General features: G+C 39.5%; 1 protein-coding gene across 3 annotated transcripts in view; it reads right to left on the reverse strand.

The window, feature by feature from the left end:
- Positions 1-5072: 5072 nt before the first annotated feature.
- The window catches only part of STRN (striatin), a 98370-nt gene continuing 75700 nt past the window's right edge, over positions 5073-27742 (reverse strand). For 2 of the 3 annotated variants that reach the window (XM_019500553.2, XM_059716375.1), the window contains 4 exons: positions 24420-24560; positions 16388-16495; positions 14808-14894; positions 5073-14716 (listed from right to left, as the gene is read on the reverse strand). In XM_019500553.2, the coding sequence (XP_019356098.2) occupies positions 14547-14716; positions 14808-14894; positions 16388-16495; positions 24420-24560 (506 nt within the window). In that variant the 3' untranslated portion in view covers positions 5073-14546. The remainder of the gene's footprint in view (positions 14717-14807; positions 14895-16387; positions 16496-24419; positions 24561-27742) is intronic. The other variant, XM_059716367.1, reaches the window with a different exon arrangement.

Consider the following 27742-nt stretch of genomic DNA (forward strand, 5'->3'; position numbering starts at 1 on the left):
CCTGCTGGGCCATGGAGTTGGCTCCTGCCAGAGCTGGTCTGGTCGGACTGCAGCACTGCCTGCACCCCACTGTGGGAGCAATCTGAAGTGGCACTCCCCATCCCCCTGCCACCCAACATGTCACTTGTGCCCACACACCCCGTTCCCCTCACACTGGGGGCCTGGAGGCAGCAGATCAGGAGTGAGAGGCACCAGCAAGGCTGGGGGAGGTGGGGGACTGTGGGTTGGGAGTGAGGAGCAATGGCATGGACAGAGACAGGGCACTGGCATATTAGGGCTGTTCAGCACCACAAAGCAGCAGGGAGGAGAGCTGCAGCTGGACCCACATCTTAGTGAGTGAAGGGGGGGCAGAGGGAGCTGATTTCCTATGAAAAGCCCACCCAAATCAAACACCAAAATATATAGATATGTAGAACATATTTTATTATGATTGAGGCACTGGCAGGCTTCCAAATTGCTTTACAATAGCAAATATATCAATAAAACATTGTGTTCAACTGATACATATACATATAGTGGTGTTTCACTTTAATCACAGAAAAATGTGGATCTTGGGGGGTTTTAAAAATTGGGAGAACTTGGGATTTTTAAACAGAGAAAACCAGGATACCTGGTCATCACAAAAGTGGGAACAATAGGAAAAGGGAGGAGGGGGGAAGGGGATGTCTTACACAAAAGGTGGGATACTCTGACTTACACTCTTGCCTAGTGAATATTATTCTATGCAGAGCAGTGCAGGAGAAGGAAAGTGCCTGCAATGCAGAATAGCCTGGAGACTGGTAATATGGACACCCTTCTGGGAGAGGACAAAAGTAGGTTTGAACTTCACATTGTGGGTCAGTGCTCTAAATAATGAACTATAGTGGAAAGTGGCTTTGGATGTTTGTAATTTTAGACTTAACTGCCTAAATGTTAACTATGTTTTGTGGATTTAGCTCATCTTTCAGCTCCAAAAAAACAAGCTGAACTGAAGGGAGAACTTCCTGAGCCATGAGCTGCACAGCTCTTCCTTGTAATAGAAAACAACCCTTATGCACATAGATGTGATGTCACATTTGCTTTTTCTGAGTCGACTCACAGAGTAGATGTTAAAGGCTGGAACAATTCCCAGAGCAGCCATTCACAGGATTTTCCAGAATATTTAGAAACGACATGGATAACAAGCAGAACCCAAACTGAATTTTACTAACTGTACGTAGACATGTGAGGCGTAGCTATAAACCCGCTGCTGCAAGTCCTTGAGATATATGCGCTTTGTTTTAAGAAGAGAGTACACTCTTCATCCATACTACACATGGGTGTCAAGTCCAGTTATGCTCACCTGATATCTGTCTTCTTTCCTGGACTTGAGAGAACACTTGATAGAAACGCTACAGAGCAGAATTCAAACAAGGAAACCTTATTTAAAAAGCCACCACTTCCAAGAAGGGATCAAGTAGAATGGATTGAAACCCTTTTGTTCAGGTAAAGAATCCCTGAGAATGACACCAACTGGACATGTTTAATTTTGAGACCAGAAAGCGTGGTGGATGCCATGTGGACATGCTGGGCCTAGACTGGAAGGCTGATTTAGCCACAAAGCCTGAAGGCCTGTGCCCATGTTAATGACACCACTTACAGCTCAGACAACACAGAGAACAGACTGCTTCACTGAAGTTAGCCCTGCAGGATGCTCATTAGTGAGAAGCTGCATAGCTAGCACAGGGATAACCGGTAGAGGAAAGAGATCTTTGTTGTGTGCCAGGTTGAGAACAACTGATGCATCATCTACTTTGGGTAGCCTGGGGTCCAAGCTTTTCATTATCTCTTTTGGGTTGTGTGTGATTTTTCAATAGCCATTCTGCATGGGTCCAAATGTGACTTGGGAGCTGTTCTTCGACTGCAAGTCCCACTGGTTGGTCAGAGGTTCCCCTCTTCGACCAGCAGGCAGCACTTGCCCCCTGGCTGCTGTCAAGCTGCACCTGCTGTTTTGTGCAAGTGCATTTGCCATAACTGACTGCATGACTTCAAGATGGGGGCTTTCCAGCTCCCCAGGTTCTTCTCCATGTTTCATTTCAGGCATCCACAGAAGAGGCTTCTTCGAACTCCTGCTACTCTTATTCTCCTGACAGGCAGGCCAATTATTTCTCCTTTTTCCCCTTTCCAACTTCAGCTCCTACTGCATATTCTTTATATTTAAAGAAGGCTTTGAAATTAGTTAGACCAGTCCTTCCTGACACCACTAATACATGGGTCACCACATTCAGACAATCTATTAGCCAATCTAAACCGAAGAAAAAAAATCAGAAATGTTATCTTGACATCCTGGATAGGAAAAGCAGATTTCATGTTGTGTATTATCTTAAACTATATGATGCACTCTCTCTGCAAGAACAAGTTCACTATTACTGGTAGGCAGAGAAAAAGCTATTAAAAGACCTATAAGCATTATGTCATTTCTGAACAGAATGAGTCAACTAGTCTCTCTTAAAACTCCCAGACTGTAGAGGACTAGCTTTCTTTGACAGGTCACCTAGGTATGAATGTATGTTCATGTTTCTGAGATCTACTAAACTCAGAGTTAATTTTTATCATCCAAGAGGTCTCAAGAGGATTTTTTGTTCATTTCCATACCTTTCATAATATCTGAATAGAATAAAATCTTCGTTGCGCCATTAAGTTTGGCCATTATTGCCAGTAAGACCATCTTCATTTTAGCAGCTAGAACAGCAGTTTATAAGCGGTATAAACTTCAAGGTCAGTTCATAAACTAACTCTTCAGAACATTTAGGAGAAACTTGCCTGTGTGGACAAGTTATTACTAAATATTTTACACTTTCCTTTGAAGGGTCCAGTAGCAGGTTACCATTGGAAAAAGGATACTGGACAGGACTTGCTTTTGTTCTGAGCTGATAATTCCCTCCTCATCCCCGGCCTTGCAGGAACATGGGTGGGGATTGGTAACAGGACCTGTTCTCTCACCCACAGAACAGAGACAACCAGCTCTAAGCACAGGGAACGCTGGATGGACTCAATAACAAATTAATGTTTCCAGTTTTATGTAGGTTCCTGTTCTGTCTTTACGCACCATTGTTTTAAGCATCTTCCATGAAGTCGTATGTTAAGTGAGATGACTGCCATTTTCCCCAGTACCCACGCCCAGTGTTCAAACATCTGCACCCCAACAGATTGCACCAAGGTCTTTAAAAACACCCTCCCTGCAAACCAACACACACCAAACAGAATCAAATCTTTCTAGAACGCCAAATACAAAAACTGCTGATGCTTCTATTGCCACCATGAGCAACACCTCCACCACAAAACCATGAAAATCCAGGAATCCTACTAAGGCCCATCCCAATACAGAATGGGTCTTGCCAGACAGCTTCACAGTAACTAACACAGGTGAAATCAAAGTAGTATTGGGTGCATCTACATGCGCAATTAGTGCAAAGGAATAAACTCTGGAGCACTTAGAGTCAGAATAAACTGCTCCCGGGTGTAATGTCTGCACATGTGCCTGGGATAGCAGCAATCTGAGCTGGGGCAGAGTAGCCTCAAGCTGGCAGGGGGCATGGGAAGTCAGCCCCAGGCTCTGGACAGTGGCATCAGGTGTCAGAGGAATTGGTTGGGGCACAAGGAGCTAGTGTGGACTAGGCAACAGGAAGCCCCTGCACTTTAGCACCCACATGCCCCAGCCAGCCCATCACTGTCTAAATGTGCATTTCAGTGCAGTTACTTGCTCCACCATAAGATAATACGGTCCCTAACAGTACTATCTTACAGCTGAGTTAATTTACTGCACCCTAACACCAGTGCACGTGTAGACAGTGACGCTTTACTGCAGAGCTATTTAGCCTACTCCAGTCAAGTGTATGTGTAGATGCGCCAGTTATGCTACAGAATGAGTCTAACAGAATACTGCACCTAACAAAAGATTAACAGAAATACCTTGTCACCACACAGAACAATTTTTCTATATCACCATTTCATCTCTGACCACCCAATCCTTATCCTCAAAAGAAACCTACACAGTACCTTCAGAAGATAAACTTTACTAAACATAAAAATTATAGACTTCACAGAGTTGTGAAGAACAGCTAACAGAGAACTGTCCACTTCTCTTTCTAGAGGTCCATGGTTACAACAGCAGCATGGGTGTGTCTACGCACCACCCTATGGCAACATTGTTACTGCACTGTGCTCTAGTATTTGCTTTTGGAACTGTTAGTTTTAGGGTTTTGGCATGGTGCATGGTTAGTTTTATCTGCTACTTCATTGAAGCATGTGCTAAAATGGGGGAGCACACCGCTACAGCGAAGTAGCTGCCGGTCACATGATAGCTACACTGCTGTAGCATGTTGTACATCTCTGTAGTATGTTGCTACAGCAACATAGGGTGACATGTAGACATGCCCTATGTCTACTGTCTGTCATTCTCTATCATCTTTTCCAGCCTCAGAGAAACTGCTATGTTTGTTACAGATGACAATGTCAAATGCATTATTTCTTGTAATTACTGGGCACACCTACACATGCGCTTTAATGTGCAGTCACCTATTCTAACGCGCATTAAAGTATCACCTAAAAAACCAGATTATGCTAACATGCAACCTAATGTGCCTTAATTTAGTATCTCACATTTGAGGTATTAAATTTAATGTGCATTAGAAAAGCCACATTAATGCTCATTTAGACGTGCCCACCATCCATGGCGTGTGTCCCACAAAGGCCAGTTACTGTGTTTGAATGCATATTTGCGTAATTCCCATTGAATACAGTGGGAGAAGTGTGAAAAAAAACTGCACAGTATAATGCAAGATGCCACAGGTATCAAGATGGAATATATGCAAGAAAGCATATAGCAAGGGGAGAACGTACACAAAGTATTAAGAATGAATATTAAGGTTGATTATATGCTAGCCAGGAAAGGAAAACGTAATCCATATTTTCCTTTAAAGCAGCAGATGCCATTGTAGACTAAACCTATGCATGTACTTGCTCTTCCAGTGTGGCCCTCCAGTCTTGCTCATTGACAACAACATGCCTGCATATTTCTTAAAGTAATAAAGCAGAATTATGGACACAGTACCAAATGTTGAAAAATAGTATTTATTAGCACCCAATTTACATAATTATATGATACAAATGAAATTTACTTGCTGCTGTAACATTAAATAAAGCTGCTCTTAAAAACCATTGTTTAATTTTGGAAGTCCAAGTGATTTTGCTCAGCATAGAATGTGGGTACAGTATACAGAGATTCCACTTCACTACTGCCAGATCAATGTAAGTACCTGCACGGTTACCTCAGTGTTGTCTCATTTTAAATTACACACTAATATACGCAGTTTTATATAAATTTTAAAGACAAAATATTTATTTGGCTTATCAGGCAAGTGAATGTGACTTTAAATACAATCTACCCAAGAAGTTCCACAAACAGCAGTTTCACTGCAATTCATAAAAGGGGAAAATTCAAAAGAGCCCCAAAAGAATACCAACATTTCTTTAAATGACCATTACCCTAATTTTCTAACTTTGCAGTTTTATACATCTAAATCTAATATTCATAAATACTGAATTACTAAACAAATATTACATTTTTACTCTGATAATAGAATACTTTCATTCGAACGATGATTTCGAATTTACTACATGATAAAAACTTCTCAACAGTTTAAAGATTAAAATGAATCATTAGCTTTCCCAACCCAACTTTATGAATGCAAGTGAACCTTCCTGAAATTAAAACATATGCATCAGAGTCTTGTTCCTAGGAGAAATAATTCCTTTGCATTTATTTAAACAGAAAAGAAAAGAAAGGAATGTGCGACTTAAAATAACATTAACTTTTGTGAAACAGTAGCATGTAACACAATCAAATTACTATGTTTAGAAAAATTTTACAACAATCTCATACTGAACCACAGACACAAACTGGCAAGCAGGCAATATTACTCAGTAAGCAGGTATTTTCCACCTGAGCCATTACTTTGCAAAACACTTGAAGTCTGACACTGTTTCAAAAGTAGTCATTCAAAACCGGTTGCAACATAAAATACACAAATTCATGTGAGCTCAACCTAAATTCCCTTTGTTTTCAGGGATGAGTTAGCATGTCACTCTTGATGATAGGTACCCATTTATTTCTAATATATTTGTTGGGAGAAGCGACCCAAAGTTTCATCATTAAAAGTGTGGCTTTGGTGGCCTGTATATTTATGTTTACCAACAATAACCTAAAAGGGCACTGTGAGGAAGTGTTGGTTTTGAACTTAACTTTATTTTAGGAAAAAACTAAAAAGTAAAGGAATCAAAATAAGAGGCTGCTACATTAATGTTTACAAGCAAATCACCTTCTTAAAATTGCTTGTTTTTAAATTATGAGAATCATTAGTTCCATAGGCAAAGAAATACGTCTGAAAGTTTTTTTAATTTGAATCTCTCTCAAAGATGTCAAGTGAATGTACTTACATAAAATGCATTGTGGGTGCTGTATATGCTGACAACAGTCTGGATTTCACCAGCGGTTAATAAAAAACATGGTGCCACATGAACAACGGCTATATTATGCTGTCCATCTCCTACAATTTGCTTAGATGCCAGTTTTAAGGAAGCCATTGAATATAATATAGGATTCCTTTTCAGTTCACTTGGGCTCCAAAGCTACAAGGTATTGTTTGCCAACATGCTCATTTTGTATTTTCAAATGAAAGTTGCCTCAGACTATTAGCGCAGATGTGAGGGCCTCTGAAATGTGCTTGCTTTTCTTGTAAGTGCCCAAAACAACAATTTTGGGAGTCAATCTGAAAACAAGTTACATTCAATTTCCATAATTTAAATCATAGTTACAATAAAGAAAAAAAATAATGATAAGATAGCCAAAAGTCCATCAGTTATCACTTATACAATATTTTTGGCTGCTTTTCATAAGTAATCCATGAAAGTAATGAAGGTATTTGGTTTGGCAAGAAATTCTCCTGTGCCTTCTAGAAAACTGTAAATCCAGCTGTGTACCTCTTAGCTTTCCAGCTTAATACTTTGGTGCTAGGACCACAGCCTTTTCAAAACAGAGTGCAAGTAATTTTGGGAGCTTGCGATTCAAACTGAATGAAAGCAAACAGGACTTTTAGGCCTTGTCAACATAGGGCATTGAACATATTAAAAAAACACATTACCCTGTTCTTACTGGGCCAGTACATGGCTTGGCAGTGGAGACAAAGGCAAACTAGTTTAAAAACCAAAAAACACACACTAGCTCAATTAGAGACCTACATCTCTTCTACCAAATAGCTATATTAATCATGAGCTACATAAACCCAATTTACACCGTTTGCACCACTGCAACTGAAATAAGATGTTCAAAGTGAGGTCTTACATGGTATAGTTATTTCATAAGTTTCAGACAGACAGACAAAACAAAATCAGGCTGCCATTATTATCCAATGCAATTCAACCTTCAAAGCAGGACATCTGACACTGAAGAGATGTTATCGGTCCATGAACATGTATTTTATAAAGAGGAGGGGAGGCTAACCCAAGAATACAGAAAGGTGAATACTCAGGACAATAGATATATTAGTTAACAGAGGAAAGTCATCAAAGACAAACAGAGGGATTGATTTCACAGGAACAGTCCCACTGGTGAAATAGGAGTAGCTGTCTGAGTAAGGACTATTACACAAGGACTAGAGAGCTGACTCATGTCCTGTTTTTTCCCTCGTACCATCCTAAATTTCACTTTTTTGTTCTATTTCACATAAGATCATCCTTCAAAATGTTGTTCTACTCTAGCAACTATTTTTCTAGTTCCCACATGTAGCCTGATGGTAAAATGTTGTTTGCTCCCTTTCCACAATCAGTCAATCTCACTGGCTGCATCTACACAAGCACTTTTCTGTAGAGTAGGCTAATTAGTAGCTGAGTAAAATGTCACTGTCTACATATGTCACAGTATTAGGCTGCAGTAAAGTAATTAACACTGCCATAAGATAGTCCTGTCGGGGATGGTTGGGGACAGAGTATGGCAGAGTAATTAATTGCAATTAAATGCTTATGTAGATGCTGGCCATGGGTGTAAACTGTGCTTGGTTAAACCAGCCAGCAGACTCCTCCTCCCTGCTACCAAGCCACGTGACTCCGCACTTTCAGAACCCTCATGCCCCAACCAGCCCCTTCACCCCCAGTGCCACCACTCAGAGCCCAGGGCAGAGCAGGGACCATGGCATAACCTGCTCTGCCCTGGCTCAAATTGCACCTGTCCTGGGTGCACGTGTAGATGCTGTGCCCAGGAATAATTTACTCAAGCTCAAACTGCTCTGGAGTGTATTGCTTCAAATTAATTACATGTGTAGACACACCCACTGAATAGTAGCTTACTAGTTAAGGGTTTAGACTAGGAGATTGCAGGTGATTTTTTAATCACTAATAGTGCTCCTCTGCAAGACTAAACCCATTAACAGGTTTTCAGAAAAAAGTCTCATTACAAAGCTATTCCCTGACAATTAACACAGGGAGCTATAAGAGCTATAAACTTTCAAGTTTACCATGTCTACAGGTTTGAGAGAGAAAGTGACCTAGCCATGTCACATATTATACCTTTCCATAGTCGGTACAGTGTATGTGCATGTGGGTGTTTTCATTTCATTATTCAATTTCTCCATTTTTGGTAGCTGTGGTCTATTTTATTTTCTAATTAGCATCCCCAAGTTTTAGAATGTATTTTTTAAATGCTGCATTATAGACAGGTGAGTGCTTTTACAGTTATTTCCATAAATCCCTTATTTTAATAATTTTAATGAACAATTCCATATCACATATCAAAAAACTCGAATATATATATGTCTGTAGTTGATTAATAAAATTACTTGGAATTCTCATTCACATCTCATGAAATAGAAACATATACAAATATTTTACTCATTTTATTATTACACATGAGCTGCACTAGGAAAAAGGCCAGCTATATTTTAAAGCTAGCCTTACATGTTTGATTCTGCATATATTTTTATGGAATGGGAAATAAATGAAAAATACCATAATCCTTCATGTAACACAGATTATGATAAAAATCCAGAAAACAATGGAAATTCAGAATGATGGTTTAAAGCCTATCTTGCACTGCCTCCTTCAGATTAAGATCCAATTCTAACAAAACAAAAGATTAAGGCCTGATTTGATCCTGAAAAGTTTTCTGTGTGTTAGACTGAAAGCATGAGCGGTCCTGCTGAAGTGTCTGAGGTGTGTCAGCCACAGCAACACTGGGCTTTCCAACATGAAAAAAAGAACAATATCAAGTTTTATTTTTTAAATTTAAATTACAAACATACATAGATTTCTTGCCACCTCTGTTTAATGGTATAGTTTCAAATCTGAACAAATATACTTTTAATTTGATAATTCTGGAATTTAAAGTATTCTGAAGCAGGGAGCATCATAAAATATGGGTAATTAAATTACAGAGACTCTCAAAGTTCTAACATTAACGAGTTCTTTCTAGCTACTGTTTCCAGTGTCTTCAGGTCAAATTTGGAATTGGCTTCAAGCCTTCATAATTCCACCTTACCCAAATAAGTGACACACATGTAAGTCAAAGCTAAATTTCACCTCTTGATCTAATCTTCTCTGTCATCATAGTCTAATGAATAATCTGGCCAATTATGTCCAGTCAAGCCAAATGACCATCAGCAATATGCCTTGAAACAAAATGCATTTAGAAAGCATCTTCTCCAATAATGCCACATTGCTTACTAGCATCCAGTTCAAATCTTGACCCTTGGACATCAGAGAGTCCAAGAAGGGCATTGCCATGTTCATTTAGGGTCAATATTCACACACTATTCTGGGACCATTTTCAAATATCTCTCTAAAAATTTAGGCACCTAAGCAATGCCCCATCTTCTAGTCTAACACTGGCCACAAGAAGTTTGAAAATTTGATCTCCTGGGATGTACTTGTTGCTGCAAAACAAAATGTATCAGCAAACCCTTCAAACTGATGTCCAAAACACATCACCAAGCAGTGACTGGCATTATTTTCAAATACACGTTTTTTTGAAAGTGCATGAAAAAAAGTGTGCAAAGTGATGTCTATGCCAATTAGTGAATTTGTTTTCCTTTGGGATGAGCTAAAACTCACCTGTGATCCAGCATCCCTATCAAAAAATGACATAATTACTGTATAATAAACACACAATTTATGCAAATTCCTGATTTCTACTAAATTCCTGCTTTTTCTCCAGTGACAAAAACTCCTGAGAATTGTGGAAAAGTGTGAAAAAACGTATGATGACCATACGCTGGTAGTAGTAGAGGTAGTGTGGAATTACTTTCTTTTTTTTTTTTTAATTGAAAATCACAAGTTTCTATTTATTTGGAATTTACAGCCCTAAAAAAAAAAAAAAATCAGGCTTATGGTTTGACTGCACAGCTCAATACTGAACATTACACGCTTAGAGTCAAATATATTATGCTAGGGAATACTTTTCTTGTGACATTATTTTAGTCACACACTGTACCCTAAGGACAGCTACAGTAAGAGGAATTAAAATTTAGAAGAGCTCTTTCTAATATGTATTCTTATTAAACTCTTCACTTTTATCTAAAAATAAAATCAAAGGCAACTTTTTACCATAAGAAGACTAGAGATATTTTTAATACTATTTAGGATTTTACTTGGTATGTCACAAAGGTTTGTCTCTGGCACAAAACATAAAATGGATTCTGGTACTTCAGAAGTGAATGGAAGATTTTCCACAATATTTAATCCAGGGTGTATGTCAAATGAGTCCAACCATTTTGTGAAAGAAAAGATTTTTAGGCATATTAAACACACAGAAAAGCACACAAGTTACCCTTGCAAACTGGAAGTGAAGTAGGACAATGTTTAAACCTAATGGATCATTTACACTTGGTAAAAGGAACTAAAATTTTTTCTTTTCAATTGACTTCACTAAAATCAGTAGCACACATTATTATCCACCAAATTTCTAAGAATTAACCTTAAAAAAATGTGCCATGTGAATCAAACGAAGTAATGGTAAAAAGTAATATAACAAACTGTGCACATTTTGAGCACAAGGGTAAGTTTTGGGTCCAACATTCGCTTTAGATATTCTAGAACATTAATTTTATCAACTGTATTTAATTGAGAAAAGCTGCACATATTAGGGTACAGAGACAAATATTAAGTGGCCCAGAAGGACTATAAACATGGATCAAAATAAAAACAACAAAATTAAATTAATATCAAAACTCTGAAGGTGGATCCATTGGGGGGTGGGGGGGGGGGGGGAGGAGGAGGAAGGGGGAATTGTGAGACGCATGGAAAAAGAAAAAGAAACCTAGGAGGCAGCAATGCTGAACATAGACAGCAGATGGTAAATTAGACTGGCTACATTGGCAAGAAGGCCAACTGTTTTAATCTGCCTAAGCAAAAGAACCACATCAAAGTAAAAAGGAAAGTTAACAGATCCTCTTCCGGTACTGGCTTTAGCTCTCACACCTGGAATGTTATGATCAGGGCTGGACACAAAGTTATGCAACATCCCTTCCTTCCCCCCTCCCACCCCAAACAGCATAAAGAGTTATAAAAATGATCAAAGGCTGGAGAGATTTTGCATGTGACAGAAGAAGGAAAAAGCTAGCGTAGCTTGGCTAAAAGACAACTAAGGAAGCAATATCTTAAGAGTCTATGGGTATCTGCTGTTTTGAGCACTGGGAGCCTTCCAAGGGAATTCACAAAAGCTAATAATGCAGGACATATGTAAAACCTCACTGGTCAAAACATTACTAAAACACACACGGTTATAACCCCACTTTGGTAAGCAGATGACTAAACCCAAGAAGTCTTTTCCACCCTTAACTTCTATGATGGTGTTCAGAAGAGCTGACAGGCTCATGCACAGTACCCTGCAATTCTACAAGTACTTGAGCAAGTACAGCAAAGAGACACTGACATCAGTTAGACCAGCACAAAAATATATACTTCACAACCTCTTTGTAAGGCTACATTTGTTTTTGTTTTTTGTTTTGTTTTTTTAAAGGCACCTCATCCTCTAGCTATTGCCAACTTTTCAAGATTCATTTCAGTTTGAGCAACAGCTCAATAGTGAGAATGGAACATCTTTCAATTCACATTTTAACAGCCATTTCTTACATTCAAATTGTAATCAGAACAACAGTCTTTAAAAACAAGCATGCTGGCCGATTAATTATGTACAGCATTTTAAACAACTTTAACTACATATTATATTGTGTAAGCAAACAGCACAACATTCATTTCGTAGTCATACCATTATCCTTTTTATACACAAACTCAAGAGAACTCTTAATACTAAAACATTAAAATGCATCCAAAGTAGTCTTCTCTTACTAGACACATTTAATACATGTTTACAATATATATATACACATATATAATATACATAACTTTTAGAATTTTTCAAATAAATTTTTGTAATTTTCTTTTCAAAAAGAAATAAAATAATGACACAGAAAAAAACAAGAGTCAAGTACACAGAAGAATTTTCACAAAATTGAATGCTCAGTTTTCAGCCAGCTTTTCCCCTTTTCACCATAATCAAAACGTATTATAAAAACTAAATTATCTGAGTTACCATTGTCATTGTCATCTGTTTAGTGCTAAAAATTCTAAATTTATTTAATGGAAATATTGTACAACAGTGTCACAAACAAATGTCTGAATATTCTGAGACGTGAAAGGTATCCCCGGGTATTTTTGCAATAAAATATAATATCCTGCAAACCCAAATAGCCTAAGTCAACCCTGCATAAAGCAATGAGGTTAATCTAAATTCTGGGACTTTGGCAGACTGTGGTTTCATGTTGAAAAGTCTCTCTAAAAATGGAATAGTTTCTTTGTCTCTTTCAATGATTCCTATTTTAATTGTGTCAGTTTAAAAGATGAAAGATTTATTAACTAACTTCTAGTCTTACAAAGTCAACCTTCAATTTAAGGGTTCTTTTTTTCCTCATATCAACACCAGCAATACAGAATATACAGGACACATTTTGCCTTCCGTGCCACTTGAGGGCTACGCCTGCCTTCACAAAATTGATAGACTAGTAACATGAAATCTCATTGATGATGCTCAGTAGAACAGAACCCACTTGGCTCTCTCAGCTCTGAGACTTTGAAGGAATAGATGGTAAAACTGGTTAAAAAAATTACTTCTGTCACCCAAGTCTACAGAAAGCTCTGGATACATCTAGGGAGAAAATCTGTTGAGTATAAAAGGTGCCCTTTTATATGGATTCGTTTTTTTATACAATAATCATATTTTAAAGATCACTGGGACAACATGCCCAGTACAGTGGGCACGTTAAAAAAGCTCCACAGGTTTCCAAGTTAGGGAGTATTTTCTAGAAATAGTAGAGTATTTCAAAAAGGTAGTACTTGGTAAGGGCACCCCACTGCATTAACCTAAGAGAGAGGCTCAGGCAGAACACTACATATAATGCTTTATCCTTAAGATGAAGTAACAAAGTTCAGTCATACTTAAATGCCCAGAGTGGCAAGTTATCAGGTAGGGAAACGATAAACATTTATTTATTAAACTATACTAGAGATTGCTTGGGGAGGTTGTTATTTCTTGCACATGACAGGGAACAAAAAGGGACCAAGAATGATTAGAAACATGGGCAAAAAACCCCAACAAAATGAGAATATTTCTTGTGCCTGACCTCCAACAACAAATAGTATTATAAATCTGAATAAGTTAATTCACTATTACAGTATATACAGACTGTTTTAGTCTGTCTCGTTAAATGTGACTAGTCTAAGGGCTAAGCTTCTAGCCACTTGCTAACACATTCTTTCAAAAAAATAAATTGTATAAATTTTCTGCAAACTAAATATCCACTGTATAACAACAGATTTAACAAAATATTACTGCATTAATATTTTTAAAAATTAGTAATTTTCTTTTAAACCAGATTTACCTTATGTAGCAGCCCAGTGGCTGAGATTAATTATCTGCTATTCTCTCTAAACTTTACCTAGTCTCTAATGCTGAAGGGATGAACAAGTGAAGTTCCTGTAGTACTTCAAAGGGAACTTGAAAGGTCATTTTTTCAAGATGCATTATGTAGTATAGACCTCAATGAGAACTACACTGGGATTTCCTTCCTCCCTCACCCTATCCTCCCCTGCCTCCCTCTGCCCCCCCAACCCCACCTCTATTCTGTGCGGCTATCAGACTATTACTACTTACTTGCCCATCCCTCCACAGTAACCTACACAGTATTAACAGAGAATATATAGACTGAGTTTCACCCAAGACCTGCCTGAATGAAAATATTCACACCCTCAGAAATAAAAGCTGTTCTTTTGTGGAGTATTTGAAACAGAGAGTTTCCAAAGCTCAAAGCACCAGCTGAGCTCACAGAAACTGGAACATACCTTAATTTAGAAAAAAAGAGCACCCTGCAGAAACTAGACCATTACAAACATTCTCTGAATTGTAGGGCATTTTTGCCCCCTTTCTTCTCTATTGTGCAGCTGGTTAGATATATACAAGCTAGCGCTGGAGGGCAAGCACTATGTCATACGAAGACCTTAGCTAGGGCATCAGCTCCTGCACTGGCAATATAACATTTGGATGGGTGGAATGCCACATCATGAATGGACTCATCAAATTTTTTACGATGAGCAGTAAATTCTTGAATGCAGGTCTTGCTTTCGAGATTCCATAAGCGAATAGAACAGTCATGACCTACAGAGAGGGGGAAATTTTTTTTTGTAATTGGAACTGAACATGAAAGCTATTATGATAAAAGGAAGAAATTGACATGTGAGATACTTACTGCCAGACATCAAATACAAGCCATTTGGATCAACAGCTAAACTTGTGACTGCATCTAGGTGGGCTACCATAGAATGGATAAGTTTTCCTTTGAATGAAAAAAGAGTCCATGTTATTTTTCCTATCATTCTTTTTCATAATTCAATTTAACTTGGCAATTTAATATTTTGTATGACTCCACTGAATCTAAACAAAAAGAACATTTTGATTATGATCTCTTACTTATTCTAAGTCCTGTCACATAAACTATTAAAATAAAATCCTGTCTGTGCCTGGCTGAATTTGTTTATATAATAACTCATTTTCTACTCCTGACCTTCCTAGGAGGTCAACCATACTGATGTCAAGAACTGTGTTAACCCACTGTTGCAAAATACTACTTGCTGTAAGAGAGGTTTCCTCTGAGCTTATGCTGTAGCCATATAGGATGTATACATTCCTACTTTCTAACAGATTCAGAGGACAGTTGCATAACAATAAGTCATGACAGGGTGTGTGCTTCAGGCAATCCATGTGTCCCCAAAACTTAGCCAGCTCTGCTACTGTATTGCCTTTTACTGCTTATTGCTATTGCAGCAGCGACATATTTTTTCGTAAAGAATATGTTCTATTAGAAAAATAATTAACAGAAGTAATAAAAGAAAACAGGAAGAGTAGGGGGTAAAACACTAACTCTAATATCAAAAAATACTTTACGAAACAGGTTTTGTTTTCCTCTTTTTGGCCAGCTTTGCTCCTCAGATCCCTCTTTCTCCCCCTACATGGGCACAGGTGATGGTTATTTTACTGTAAAATCTGCAGTGGGCATACTGAATAGTTTGCAACTCAGCTCTTCAGCCATGGATTGTTGTGTAATGGCAGCCAGGCTCATGCAATACTGCCATTCCACTAGACAGCACCTCCTTAAAATTCTAGGTTATTTTAAGTCATCACCACAAATATAGCACTCTATATATGTTATAATAAATCTCTATATAGTTCCCAGTTAAGTTAAAATCAGTGCAATTGCTCTTGGAAAAAAAGATGAGTAGTTTCCCTTTGTCACAAACACTGCTGAAGAAATGCATCAAATCAGAAGCAATATTAATGGTACTTCACAAGAGAGCTGCGCTTCCACTAACAGCCCAGCAGTACTAAAGAGGTGCCCAGGCTGCCCGTCACTGTCTACAATGATTCAATGACGTGTGACCAGAAGGTAGATAAAACAAGCAAATGAACATTTTAGAGAACTATGAGGTAATGTTTCCCAAGAATGGAGCATCAGACTAACTGTGCCAAAAATGAAATAGGGAGTTTCGGGGGGGAGGGGGGGGGGAGGAGGAGAAGAATCACTATTGTCTGAGCCATTTAAAACCAAAAAGATACAAAACAGCAGTTTAAGTTTTCTAACACTTCCTCTGAATGTTCCAAGTGGATAGCCTAACTATGTGCTCCAAAAGTGAGACAACAGTCCTGTCACAGAAGTCATTAAGTCCTTGATGCCTCCTCTAGAGAAGATGAAAGGCACCAGTTAGAATTAATTTTTGTTTAATCTTAGGTTTGTGTAACCACTAGAGCTAGCAGCTGGAGAAAGATACACACCTGTATTGTTGTCATAGAATTTGATGTGCCGGTCTTCATGGGCAGTGATACTAATAGGAAGAGTTGGATGACTGATGACTCTGTTTATCTGGCAGGAAGAGTTAACTGCTAATTTAAAAAAAATGCATGGTAAACGTATACAGGTCACGAACTCCTTTGAAACACTACTAAAAAGTTTAGTTAGTTCTATGCAGAAGTTAAATCTCCCACCTCTATAAAGGGACAGTCTCTCAACTCATAATTACCTCTGTATTAGAAATCATTTAGGATGAGAGAGACAAGTACTTTGCAAGTACTTGCAAGTACACTGCCTTACGTGAATACTTGACCACATGTTCATTTATATGTTGTATGACCTATGCATGTGGATAAGCAAAGCCCACATTTTCAAAAATGGCTAGAGATTTGGATGCTAAAAACTTGAGAAACCATCTTAGGAGATGCTTGTTTTCAGAAAGTTGAATATCCATCCTCTGAAAAATTAAGGCAATATCCCACATTAAGAACCCTAAACCATTAATCCCTTCTGAAAATTTAGGCCACACTCATATTCTATAATTAAGCAAGTGCACACACAAGCTACTGTATGCAAGTTTTACAGGAACAGTTTTGAATAGCAGAATAACTTAAGAACAGAAAAGTCACCAGGTAAATTATGTTGATTATCCCAAATGTAAGGGAATAAAATGTTTGCACTGTAACACACATTAATAGACACTTGCCTGTCACACAGTTTACCAAAAAAAACCCCAGAAGTGTTTTCAATATTTGAATGAATTTTTCTTCACATCTTTCTATGATTTTACAAGCAGTTCCTTGGTAACATAAGACAAATCATGCAGGCCTCAGGAAAATCAACATTATAGGTAGTAAGTTTTTAGAAACATATATAGTTATCCTATTCCGTATATACTATAAATGTTCATGATCTTTTGACACACGGACTCAAATTCACTGGAGAAAAGGAATTCCTGACTTTCTAATAGTATCACTTCCTCTTCTGACCCTGGCAAATATTTAAAATATGTGAAACAAGTCTAGGATTAACTATTCTATATCCTGCCCCTTATAATAGTATTAACTGAGACGCAAGAAAAAACATTATTTGGCAGGGTTTGTTTGTTTTTTTGAAGTGGTTAAAATGGAAGATATTTGGAAACACACTTTGTCAAAAGTAGTTTCAGGAAGGACAAATCAGTAAGCAAAGTGTAGGCAGATGACATTTAAAACATTTCACAGTTTAATAAAACTCACTCAACACTGAGATGAAACATGGCAGCAATGCAACTATGCACTGCTAGGCTACATAGACCTCCAGTGATAGCCTTGCTGCTTCTGGTGAAGCAAAAAGAGTTATACCCAGTAGGTCAGGAGACCAGTTTTGCATCCTCTGGTAAACTAGAATTCTGGAATTGCGGTGCAAATTACACAGTTTTACATATCAAATCTAAATGTAACCTATGACTTGTTCCATGACATCAAAATTTTAATATTAAAAAAAAAAGCATTGATTTTATAGTGTGAAGTCCTACCATACTCCACTAGGATTTCTCTGGGTGCAATAGGTTAATAAATATCTGAAGGGTGATAATAAGAGACAGAGATAGATTTTCTGTGGCTGTAAGGGACAGGACTAGGAGCAATGACCTCAAACTGCAGCAGGGAAAATTTAGGTTGGAGATTAGAAAGAACTTCTGACCATGTGGGTGGTTACAAACTGCCTAGAGAAGCTGTGGAATCTCCATCCTTGTCAATTTTGAAGAGCAGGTTAGACAGTTGCTTGGCTGTGATTGTCTTAGTTAGGGATCATCCTCTCCGAGTAGGGGGTTAGACTAGATGAGCTCACGAGTTCCCTTCCAGCCCTACTTTCCTACGACTCTGGTATCCAGACTGTTCTTTCTATTTTGACAAAATCCTCCAATGGAAAAAAAAGCAGTACTTTCTATTTACAAACCAGATTTTTTTCTAATCCTTATGGAAATAAATGCTAAGTATATTGGCTTTTCATACTCTGGTGCCAACTCAGGTGAAATGCCCTAAGCAACACTGGTCACTGTCTTAAAAAACAGTGCAAATTAGGGCAGATTCAGAAAAAGGCAACATGAATGAGGGAGGACATGGATAATTCTCATATGCAGACAAATTAAAGCTACCGGGATTGTTTACAATAAAAAAGAAGTGAAGTAGTAGAGACAAAGTTATATAAATGTCTTTCGTTGTTTTTTTTTTTTAAAAAAGCAAGCTTCTTTGAGTAGATGTGGTATCTTTTATTAGACCAACTGAGTTGTTGGAAAAAAGTTCTTAACAAGCTTCTGGGCACAGTTAGCCCTCTTCAGGAATAGGGAGTCTCTGTTGTTGTGTGACTCCAAGAAATGACAGAAACTAAGTGTGGCAGGATGTCAGTGAGTTTGTAAATAGGTAGAAATTAGAAAGAGAAAAGGTAAAGCAGAAAGGTAAAGGAGAGAGGGGAGGGGAAAGAGAGCAGGAGGGAAAAAGGCTAAAGGGGGACATTACAGTGATAGAATACAAGGTAGAAAAGAGGGTGTCAGTGAAAAAGGAAATAGTTGGAGATCAGGAAACAGAAATGAGAGAAGCTCAAAGTATGTGAGGATGTAGTGAAAGTATAAATAGGTAGAAAGGAGAAACAAAAGATTAAAAAAAAAAAAGACAAAGAGGGTAGATTAGAGTTTCTGCTCTCTTTCTTTCTTCCTCTCCTCTCAAACTACTCATAATAGGGAAGTAAGGAAACATTTGATGAAACAAAAAAGTGACCAATTCAAAAATAAATAAAAGGAAATACTGCATACTCTGTGAACAGTTAAGTCTGTGAAAACAGAAAAGTAGTGAAGGGGAAGAATAAAGGTCACTGGGCATATATGCTCCTATGAAAAATATCCCAAACTGTTCTAATTAACAACAGCCAGGGAAGGTTCTTTGGGTAGAAGTGATACTTTTTTTTAGACCAACTGAGTAGCCTTTTCCAACTACTCAGTTGGTCTAATAAAAGATATCACATTTACCCAAAGAACCTTGCCTGCCTATGCCCTTAGACCAGGCTTGTCCAAGATACAGACCATAGGCTGCCATGCGGCCCGCCAAGCCATTTTATCTGGCCTGCAGCAGTGGCGCAGAGCGCGGAGCCGCCGCCGCGGAGCACGGGGTGGCAGCAGTGTGGAGCTGCAGCAGCGCCATGGCGAGGCAGGCAGGGCCAGCCCGCAGAACCCAGCCAGCAGCGAGGGGAGGGGAGCTGCTTACCCCCGCAGGGCCCGGGGGAGAGGCCCCACGCAGGAGGCCAAGCAGCGGCTACTGGCACTGCCGGCCTGCGCCTGCCCCCTCACCCACCTGCTTCAAGCAAGCCCCACTGCCCTGCCCCACAGCAAGGTGGCGCCTGCTCCCCTGGCCAGTCTCCCCCCAGGCGCTGCGGCTCTCCGGGCCCGGTCGCCCGCACGCGAGGCCCCGAGGGGGCCACTTCTCACTTGCTGCTGGGGATGGGAGGAGGCTGGCCAGGTCTGCACCAGCCAGCAGAAGGGGCGGCGGAGCCGTGTGCCGCTCGGGATGCGACGAGCCTGCACCGGTCAGTCCTGAGCGGCACATGGCTCCCCCGTCGCTTCTGCTGATAGATGCAGACCTGGCCGGCCTCCTCCCATCTCCAGCAGCACACGGGAAGCCGGCTTCAGCTGCAAGCTGCTTTTCCTGGCCAATGCCAACCCAGTTCTGCCCAAGCGGGTCCTGAAGCACCATGTCAAGCCGGGAATGACACCGGCAGACCAGGCAGGCCCCAGGTTAACGCCAGCCTGGCCCCGCGGCTTCTCCAGCACCAGGTCAACCTGGTTGTAGCCAAGCAGCTCCTGCAGCACCATGTCAACCCAGGCATGCATGCCATGTCAACCCCTGCAACTTCATTGGTGTCAAAGGTCACGTGACATCACTTCGTGATATGATACCACTTCCTGTGACATCTCTGAATATGGCTCGCTGGCCCACCGGGTGATAAAAAGTTCATGATCTGGCCCCACATTGAAAAAGGTTGGACACCCCTGCCTTAGACCAACATGGCTACAACCAAAAACTCTTATTAACAATAAATTTTGGGGGAAATATATTAAATATTATGCTTCAATATTCAAACCAAATGTCCAGTTACTAGAAATAATCTACCAACTCCAGAATTCTTACAACTTCCTGGTACTGATCACTGTTAGAGACTGGATACTTAAGTAGGTAGATGTGCCTTTTTCCACATGGTCAGTGTTATGTCCATATAGCAAAACAAATCCAAAAAATAAACCCAATCAACCACAGGAAGTCTGCATAAAAGTGAAACAAGCCTATAAGATTATAATATAGAGTCTTATAACTCATTTTAATATAGTAACTGCATCTTTTCCCCAGGCTAGTAGACTAGTAAAATGCTACAGTGAATAAAGATTAGAGATTTTTTTTTGAAATTGCATGATTTGGAGCGACTTAAATGTCAGAGGAAAAGCAACCAGGGAACTGGCTAGTCCTCTACAACATTCACATACAATTGTGAGAAGGGGAATTGCAAGGACCAGAAATCCTAGTACAATCACGGAAGTATGATGCCATTTGGTATGATAACACACTTGGTAGGTAGGATGGTTCCTATGACTGGAATACCATCATGGACAGTTACAGCTTGTTCAGGAGGGACAGGCAGGGGAAAGCAGGAAGTGGTTGCTTTTATATACGAGACATACACTTGTTCTGAAGCACAGTATAAAATGGAAGGTAAGTCTGCTGAAATCTATGGGTGAAGTAAGAGGTGAGAACAGCAAGGGTGATGTCATGGTGGAGGTCTGCTATAAACCACCAAACAAGAGGAAGGAGGGGATTTTTCCAGTTAATATTTGAAGATACAAACTGCAGGACCTGATGCTAATGGGGGATTTGAATTATTCTGACGTTTGCTAGGAGGGCAACAAAGCAGCACACATGCAGTCTAGCAAGTTTAAGGAGTGTGTTAGAAAACGTTTTGGTACTGATGGAGAAGTCAAGTAAAGGAGGGGGGAGGGAGCTCTTCTCAATCTGCTGCTCACAAATAGGGGGGAACTGACTGAGAATCTGAAGCTGTAAGACAAGGTGGGTGACAGTGACCACAAAGTGACAGATTTCAGTATGGTAAGCTAAGGAAGGCAGGAGAGCAGCAAAATAAGATGACTGGATTCCAGAAAAAGCAGACTTTAACAGGTTTGGGAAACTGGCAGGTAGGAACCTCTGAGAGTCCAATGAAACAGGAAAAGGAGTCCAAGATCTTAAAGGGTGCAAAAGCAAGCTATCAATACAAAGAACAGGAAGAGCAGCAAGGGACTGGCCTGGCTAAACAGGAAATTTCAGTGAGTTAAAACTTAAAAAAGAATCTTACTGAAAAGTAGAAACTTGACCAGACTACAAGGGATGAATAGAAGCAGAGGCATAACTGGGCAATTTTGCACCCTGGGTGGTAGTGCCAAATGGGACAGTGAATTAGGCTGCCAACTGGTGAAACAGCAGCAGAAGGGCTATTTTTGCACCCCCACTAAATTTGCACCAAGGCTGGTGCCCCAGTCACTCCTGCTTAATTATACCACTGAATAAGAGTATAGCACCAGCATGCAAGAAGGTCAGGAAGGGCAAGGCACAAAATGAAATTTGGGTAGCAAGGAATGTAAAAGACTACCAAAAAAGAAATCATTCTACAAGTATGTTAGAAGTAACAAAATCAAGGAAAGTGCTAGGAATGCCCCTTCCTGAATGAAAAGGGCAATCTAATAATGAATGCTGTAGAAAAGGCTCTTCTCCATATCATTTAATGCATTTTTTTTACTTCAGTCTTAACAAATAAGGTCACATATCAGATGACTAAACATAGGGGACAGCAAGAATAGGAGAGAAGATCATCAGCACAGGATAGGGATAAAAACAAGTTGGAAAATACATAGAAGCTGGACGATTAAGTCAGCAGAAGCAAACAAAATTGGCTGACGTTTTTGCAGAGCCACGGGCTATTCTCTTTGAGAACTCATGGAAGTCCGGTGAGACCCTGGACAACTGTAAGAAGGCAAGTGTATACATATCTTTTTCATCATCATCATCATCTTTTTTTTTTTTTTTTTAAAGAAAAAAAGGGAGTGGGAGGAGGAACCAGGAAATTACAAATCAGTCACTCTAACCTCAATACTTGGAAAGATTATGGAGCACATCATTAAAGAATCTATTTCTAAGCACCTAGAGGATAACAAGGCAACTGAGCCTTTTGCGAGGTTTTTAACATTTTCTCTCAGGACGCTAATTAGCAAGCTAAGAAAATACAGTCTAGATGCAAATACTGTGAGGTGGATACAAAACTGGTTGGATCATCATGCTCAAGTAGTTATCAATGGCTCAGAGTTGAGTGTAGGTTTCCAGTAGGATTTCAGAGTTCTGTCCTAGCCTTGGTATTGTCAGATATCTTTATTAATGATTTGGGGAATGGGACTGCAGTTAGCAAGTTTGCAAATAACAGTAAGATGGATGGAGATGCAGACTCTTTGGAAAATAGGTCACGATTCAAAAAGTATGTTGATAAACTGAAGGAAGTGGTCCAAAATTAAATGAATGAAATTCAATAAGGATTGAATTTCACAAGAAATGCAAAGAGACCTACAAAAAGGAGCAGAGCAGAGTCCTGCATTTAGGACAGAGCAATTAACTGTAGTCTGGAAAAACTACAGGCTTGGCTGCAGCTCTTCTGAAAAGGAAATAGAGGTTGTAAGGGACCTCAATCTGAATGACTCAACAGTGTGCTATTGTTACAAAAAACCCAACAGAAGCATCACCTGCAAGTCAAAGAAAGTGGCTCTTCCACTCTCTTCAGTACCTGGTAAGGCGTCACTTGGGAGTACTGTATTGTGTCCAGTTTTGCTCACCATGCTTCAAGAAACACGTAGACAAATTGGAAAGCAAAAAAAAAAATTCAGGTCTGGTAACACAATTTACAAAAGGCTAAAAGAATTGGGATTATTCAGTCAGGAGAAGAAAGGACTGAGGGCAGGATTCGTTAAGTCTTCAGATACAGAAGAGTGTTATAAAGAAAATGGTGATAAGACTAGTCCTTGGCCACAGGGGACAGGACAAGAAGTAACTGTCTTATATTAGAACATGGACATTTAGATAGGATATTAGGAAGAACTTTCCAGCTATGAGGTTGTGAAACATCAGAATAGACTACCTAGAGAGGTTGTGGACTCTCATCTCCTTAGAAGCTTTTAAGAGCAGAGTAGATGAACACTTGCGTGAAATGGTTCAGCGGTTCTCAACCTTTTTTGTACCAGGACCCACTTGTAAACTTCGATGGCCAGTCCTGACCCACTGCCCCTCACTCCTGACCCACTCCCCCCAGCAACGCAATGTGTAGGGCAAAGGGGAGGGGGGGACGTGCAGCCCCGTGCCTCCCCCTTCCCCCCCAGCAGCCCCTTGTAGGCTGGAGTTCTGCCAACCTGCAAGGGAAATACTGTGGTTTCCCACATTTTTCTGCTTTGAAGGAAAATCCATTTTAAAGTTGGTTGATTCGTTTATGTTTTTTTGTGACCCTTTCATATACTCTTGTGACCTACTTTTGGGTAACGAAACACCAGTTTAGACGGAGCTGATCCCAGTCTTGAGCATGGGACTAGACAAGATATCCATATGAGGAAAACTCCCATCCTATTTTTCTGATATTTGGGTTTTGTTATGGGTTTCCTCATCTGAATCCTTTGTATTAAATATTTACTATCATCACAATCCTCTAAAAGTTGTGATAACTAATTTTATTGGACAAATTCCAAAGATGCAGTACTTCTCCCCAAAGAGAAGCAAGTGATTCATTCTGCTGTTGCTGAAGTCCTGCAGGAAGGAAGTCCAGTGGATTAAAAATAAGTTATCGTTGTTTCTGAAATTCAACAAGTGCATTTCCCTTCTATAACCCAACATGATATATTCTGCCTATTGTTTGGTAAATTGAGTATCATCCCCTCTTAGGGGAAAGCTTCTATTCCTTTTGGATACATACTGGTATCTATGCTGGATTCCAATGTCAGAATTCGTTGTCGTGTCTCCATATTAAAAATGCTAGTGTGTCCACTGTTAAACGATGCTACCATGAGGCTTGGGTCACTGCTTACAAGGTCCACTGATGAAGGGATTCCCATTTCTAGAGACAAGAATAATGTTATAATTAGATTATTACACAATGGCAAAGGCAAAAGAATGGTTTACAATTTAGCTTAAAAATGTTCATTAATATGAAAAAAAGTTGCTAATGTGGTCCAAAAATACACATTTTTCACTATTATTTGAAAAGTAACTGGAAACTTAGCAGGCTTCTGTATTTATCATCATCATCATCATCATATCAGTATCTGAATTTGGTCACCCCATTAGTATTCTATTGGTTTATTACAGGTTTTTATTATTTTGAGAGAGACTAAGGTGCCAAAATCCAAGCCTAGCGTCCAACTTGGTCACTAACCTTATCTGGCAGATCTATGGCCTCATAAAACATTCTTTGCTAAAATACTCTTAACTGGATTTTAGCTGGGGTGGATCTATTTGCAGTCTGAAGTCCATTTGATAAGGAAGGAAATCATTTCTTGAATGGAGCTTTAAGACTGATTTCCAAACAACATAAATAAGATAAAACAAAAACAACATGAGCAGGTAGCAACCTGTACAAAGCAGGTAGCAAAGCAACCTGTGCAGGTAAAATACAAAAAATTGACAGTTGTCAAAAATACTACTAAGATGGAGGTCCTTATGAACACCAAGGGGGAATGCGAGTAGTGAGGGATGGGAGGCCCTCAAATCATAGTTTTTACACCCCTCAACCTCTATAACACTAAGTTTTCCAAGTTGCTCCTATGTACTGAAAGTTTTTAGCATAGAAAGCTATGTATGGGACAAAAACCTTGCTTGTAACTGCTTCCCAATCTTTCTGTCATGACTACTTCACCTTCCCCACCATGCCTGAGGTTGAGGTCTTCAAAATCTGAGAGCAAGAAATGAGTGCTGAATTATCTTCATTAAGCCATTTTAAGGTGTGAAAGAATGGAGCCAGGCGCCAGTGGGGGAGGTTGCTGATAGAAGTGGGACTGTGGAGTGAAGCATGAAAAAGTAATGGAAAGTACCCAGAATATACTATGAAAGTATACAGGAAGAAGTGTTCAGGGGTACCAACTTTCTATCTCCATTACTGTGAACACAGAAAGAAAACCTTGCTCCAACATAATCACTAGAGTGTACTGATTTGGAGCTCTCTACCTCCATATTGTTAAATGAACTTGAAGAAAAAAGTTGGGAAAGCCAAAAAGGCAATAATAAGATAGGGTATTTTCCCTCCACTCGTATAGTGAAAGGAAGCACACCAACATCTCTCTAGAGGCTTGCAAATTGTTAAACCTAAGGAATCAGATTATGGTCATGAGCATTTTGTAGAGTCAAGTCAAGCTATCAGACCATACAGAGAACAGAAATTCTTTTTCACAAGAGGATTCCAGCATGTCAAAGACGGAGTTGATTCTGAAACTCAAAATTTAAATTTGCTATGAAAAAGAATAATAAAAGTTTTGAAATCCATAACTATTTTTTTCCCCAAAAACATGTATTTTGCCTGAAAGTCTGCCAAAGAAGTGGGAAGTCAAGCTGACAGGACAGATTTCTGACAACTGCAAGTGTAACCCAGGCTGGATTACATTAATTTGTGTTCTCTGACAAAAAAGTAAAAAGTTCTTCTAAGAGAATATCATACCTCCTTCAGTTCAGTATAAATTAAGTAGCCTAGGTAAAATCAGGAAGAGTATATCTTGCAAGTCTAAAAAGATGCACATCTGCCTTGGATAATGCAGCATCTTTAGATGTTAGTCTATTTGTGTCAATAAGTCATTCTGTAAGGTCTATTAAAATAGCTACCCATATAAGCTAGGCCATAAGCATTAAAAAACTGGTCTTTTGTAGTTCTGCTCAGCCAACACAGCCAACAAATTTTGCTATATCTGTTTGTGCAGTGTTGGGTTTTGAAGTGGTTTTTTTGTGAGGGGTCAGCGAAAGGTTTGCTAAGCTAGAGCAGAAAGGGCTGGCCATGTTAGTGTTAAGTCAGGCACAAGGCAGGACAAGATGGCATTAGAGACTAATTGATTCAGAGGAGCAACAACTCATTCTGTCAGCACCTGACCTGCAATGGTAGTTACTCCTCTTCTCTCAGTCTCCAGGAAGGGAGGAAGCAGCAGGGCAATGATCCCTGCAAGTTCCCTAGATGGAGATGTCTCCTGTCTGTGGGATGTGCAAGCAACAGCAGCTGCCTCCACATCTACTGACCTGGTCTTCAAGGAGAAAAGGAGCAACAGAGCAATGCTCCCTGTGTGTTCTCCAGATCAGAGAGTTCTCAGTCTGCGGGACATGCAGGGAGCATACCCCAGCCACCCAACTCCTCCTGGTCTCACAAGTCATCTGCTCCCCACATGCCTTCTGGTCTCACAAGTCATCTGATCCCCACATGCCTTCTCCAGACTGGCCCGGCAAGTGTTTCTCCTGCCACTCACTCCTCCTAATCTGGAAGGTGTGTAGCTGTGGGGAAGCATACAGGTTTTCATACCTGCACAGCACTCTCATGACAGCAAGATATTACTCATTGAGCAAAGAAGACCCTTCCCCCAAACCAGGTGCATTTCCTGTGGGAAAAACTGAATGAATGCTGGTATGCTCCTAGTTCCCATCAGAAGAGCAGCAATTCCCCTGGTAGAAACTAAATAAATGCCTGTATGTGGCCTGTTTAGCATGAGTAAAGTTCCCCTTTCTCCAAGTAGTGGCTCCTATTTTTTCCCATTCCTTCAAGCCTGACACAATGAAAAATGTAGTTATTTAAGTCCAAACTACTAACTTGCACATTATTAAATTTTCAGTAATTCAATTACAAAAGCTTTCAAACTAGTATAAGCCATGATCAGTAAAACAACACATACTAAAGCAAACAGCCTGCTTTATTCCACATGCCTGAATATAGAAATCATGACGGCCTAAAGTTTTCAATTTTAGGAGTATACTTAGATCTTTATTAAAGCATTTAGGTGAGCGGTCTGCGTTTCAGAGATACTGAAAATACAAGGTTCTTATGGATTTCAATGGCTTCTGGAAGTATATTTTTTTCTCTTTGGCCCTATTCTACTAATGCTTTTTCCTGAAAAGTAGGAATCTGTTGGAACTGGTAGCTCTAGCTGAGGAATGACCCAAATTTTTCTGCATGAAAAATATTCACAGTAATAAACCTATGAAAAGAGAATAGAAACACTTTTATTTAAGAAGAGAAATTCGGACAGCTTGAACAGTGATACCATAAGCTTT

Source organism: Alligator mississippiensis, chromosome 1 (assembly GCF_030867095.1).
Source record: "Alligator mississippiensis isolate rAllMis1 chromosome 1, rAllMis1, whole genome shotgun sequence".
Classification (NCBI taxonomy): domain Eukaryota; kingdom Metazoa; phylum Chordata; order Crocodylia; family Alligatoridae; genus Alligator; species Alligator mississippiensis.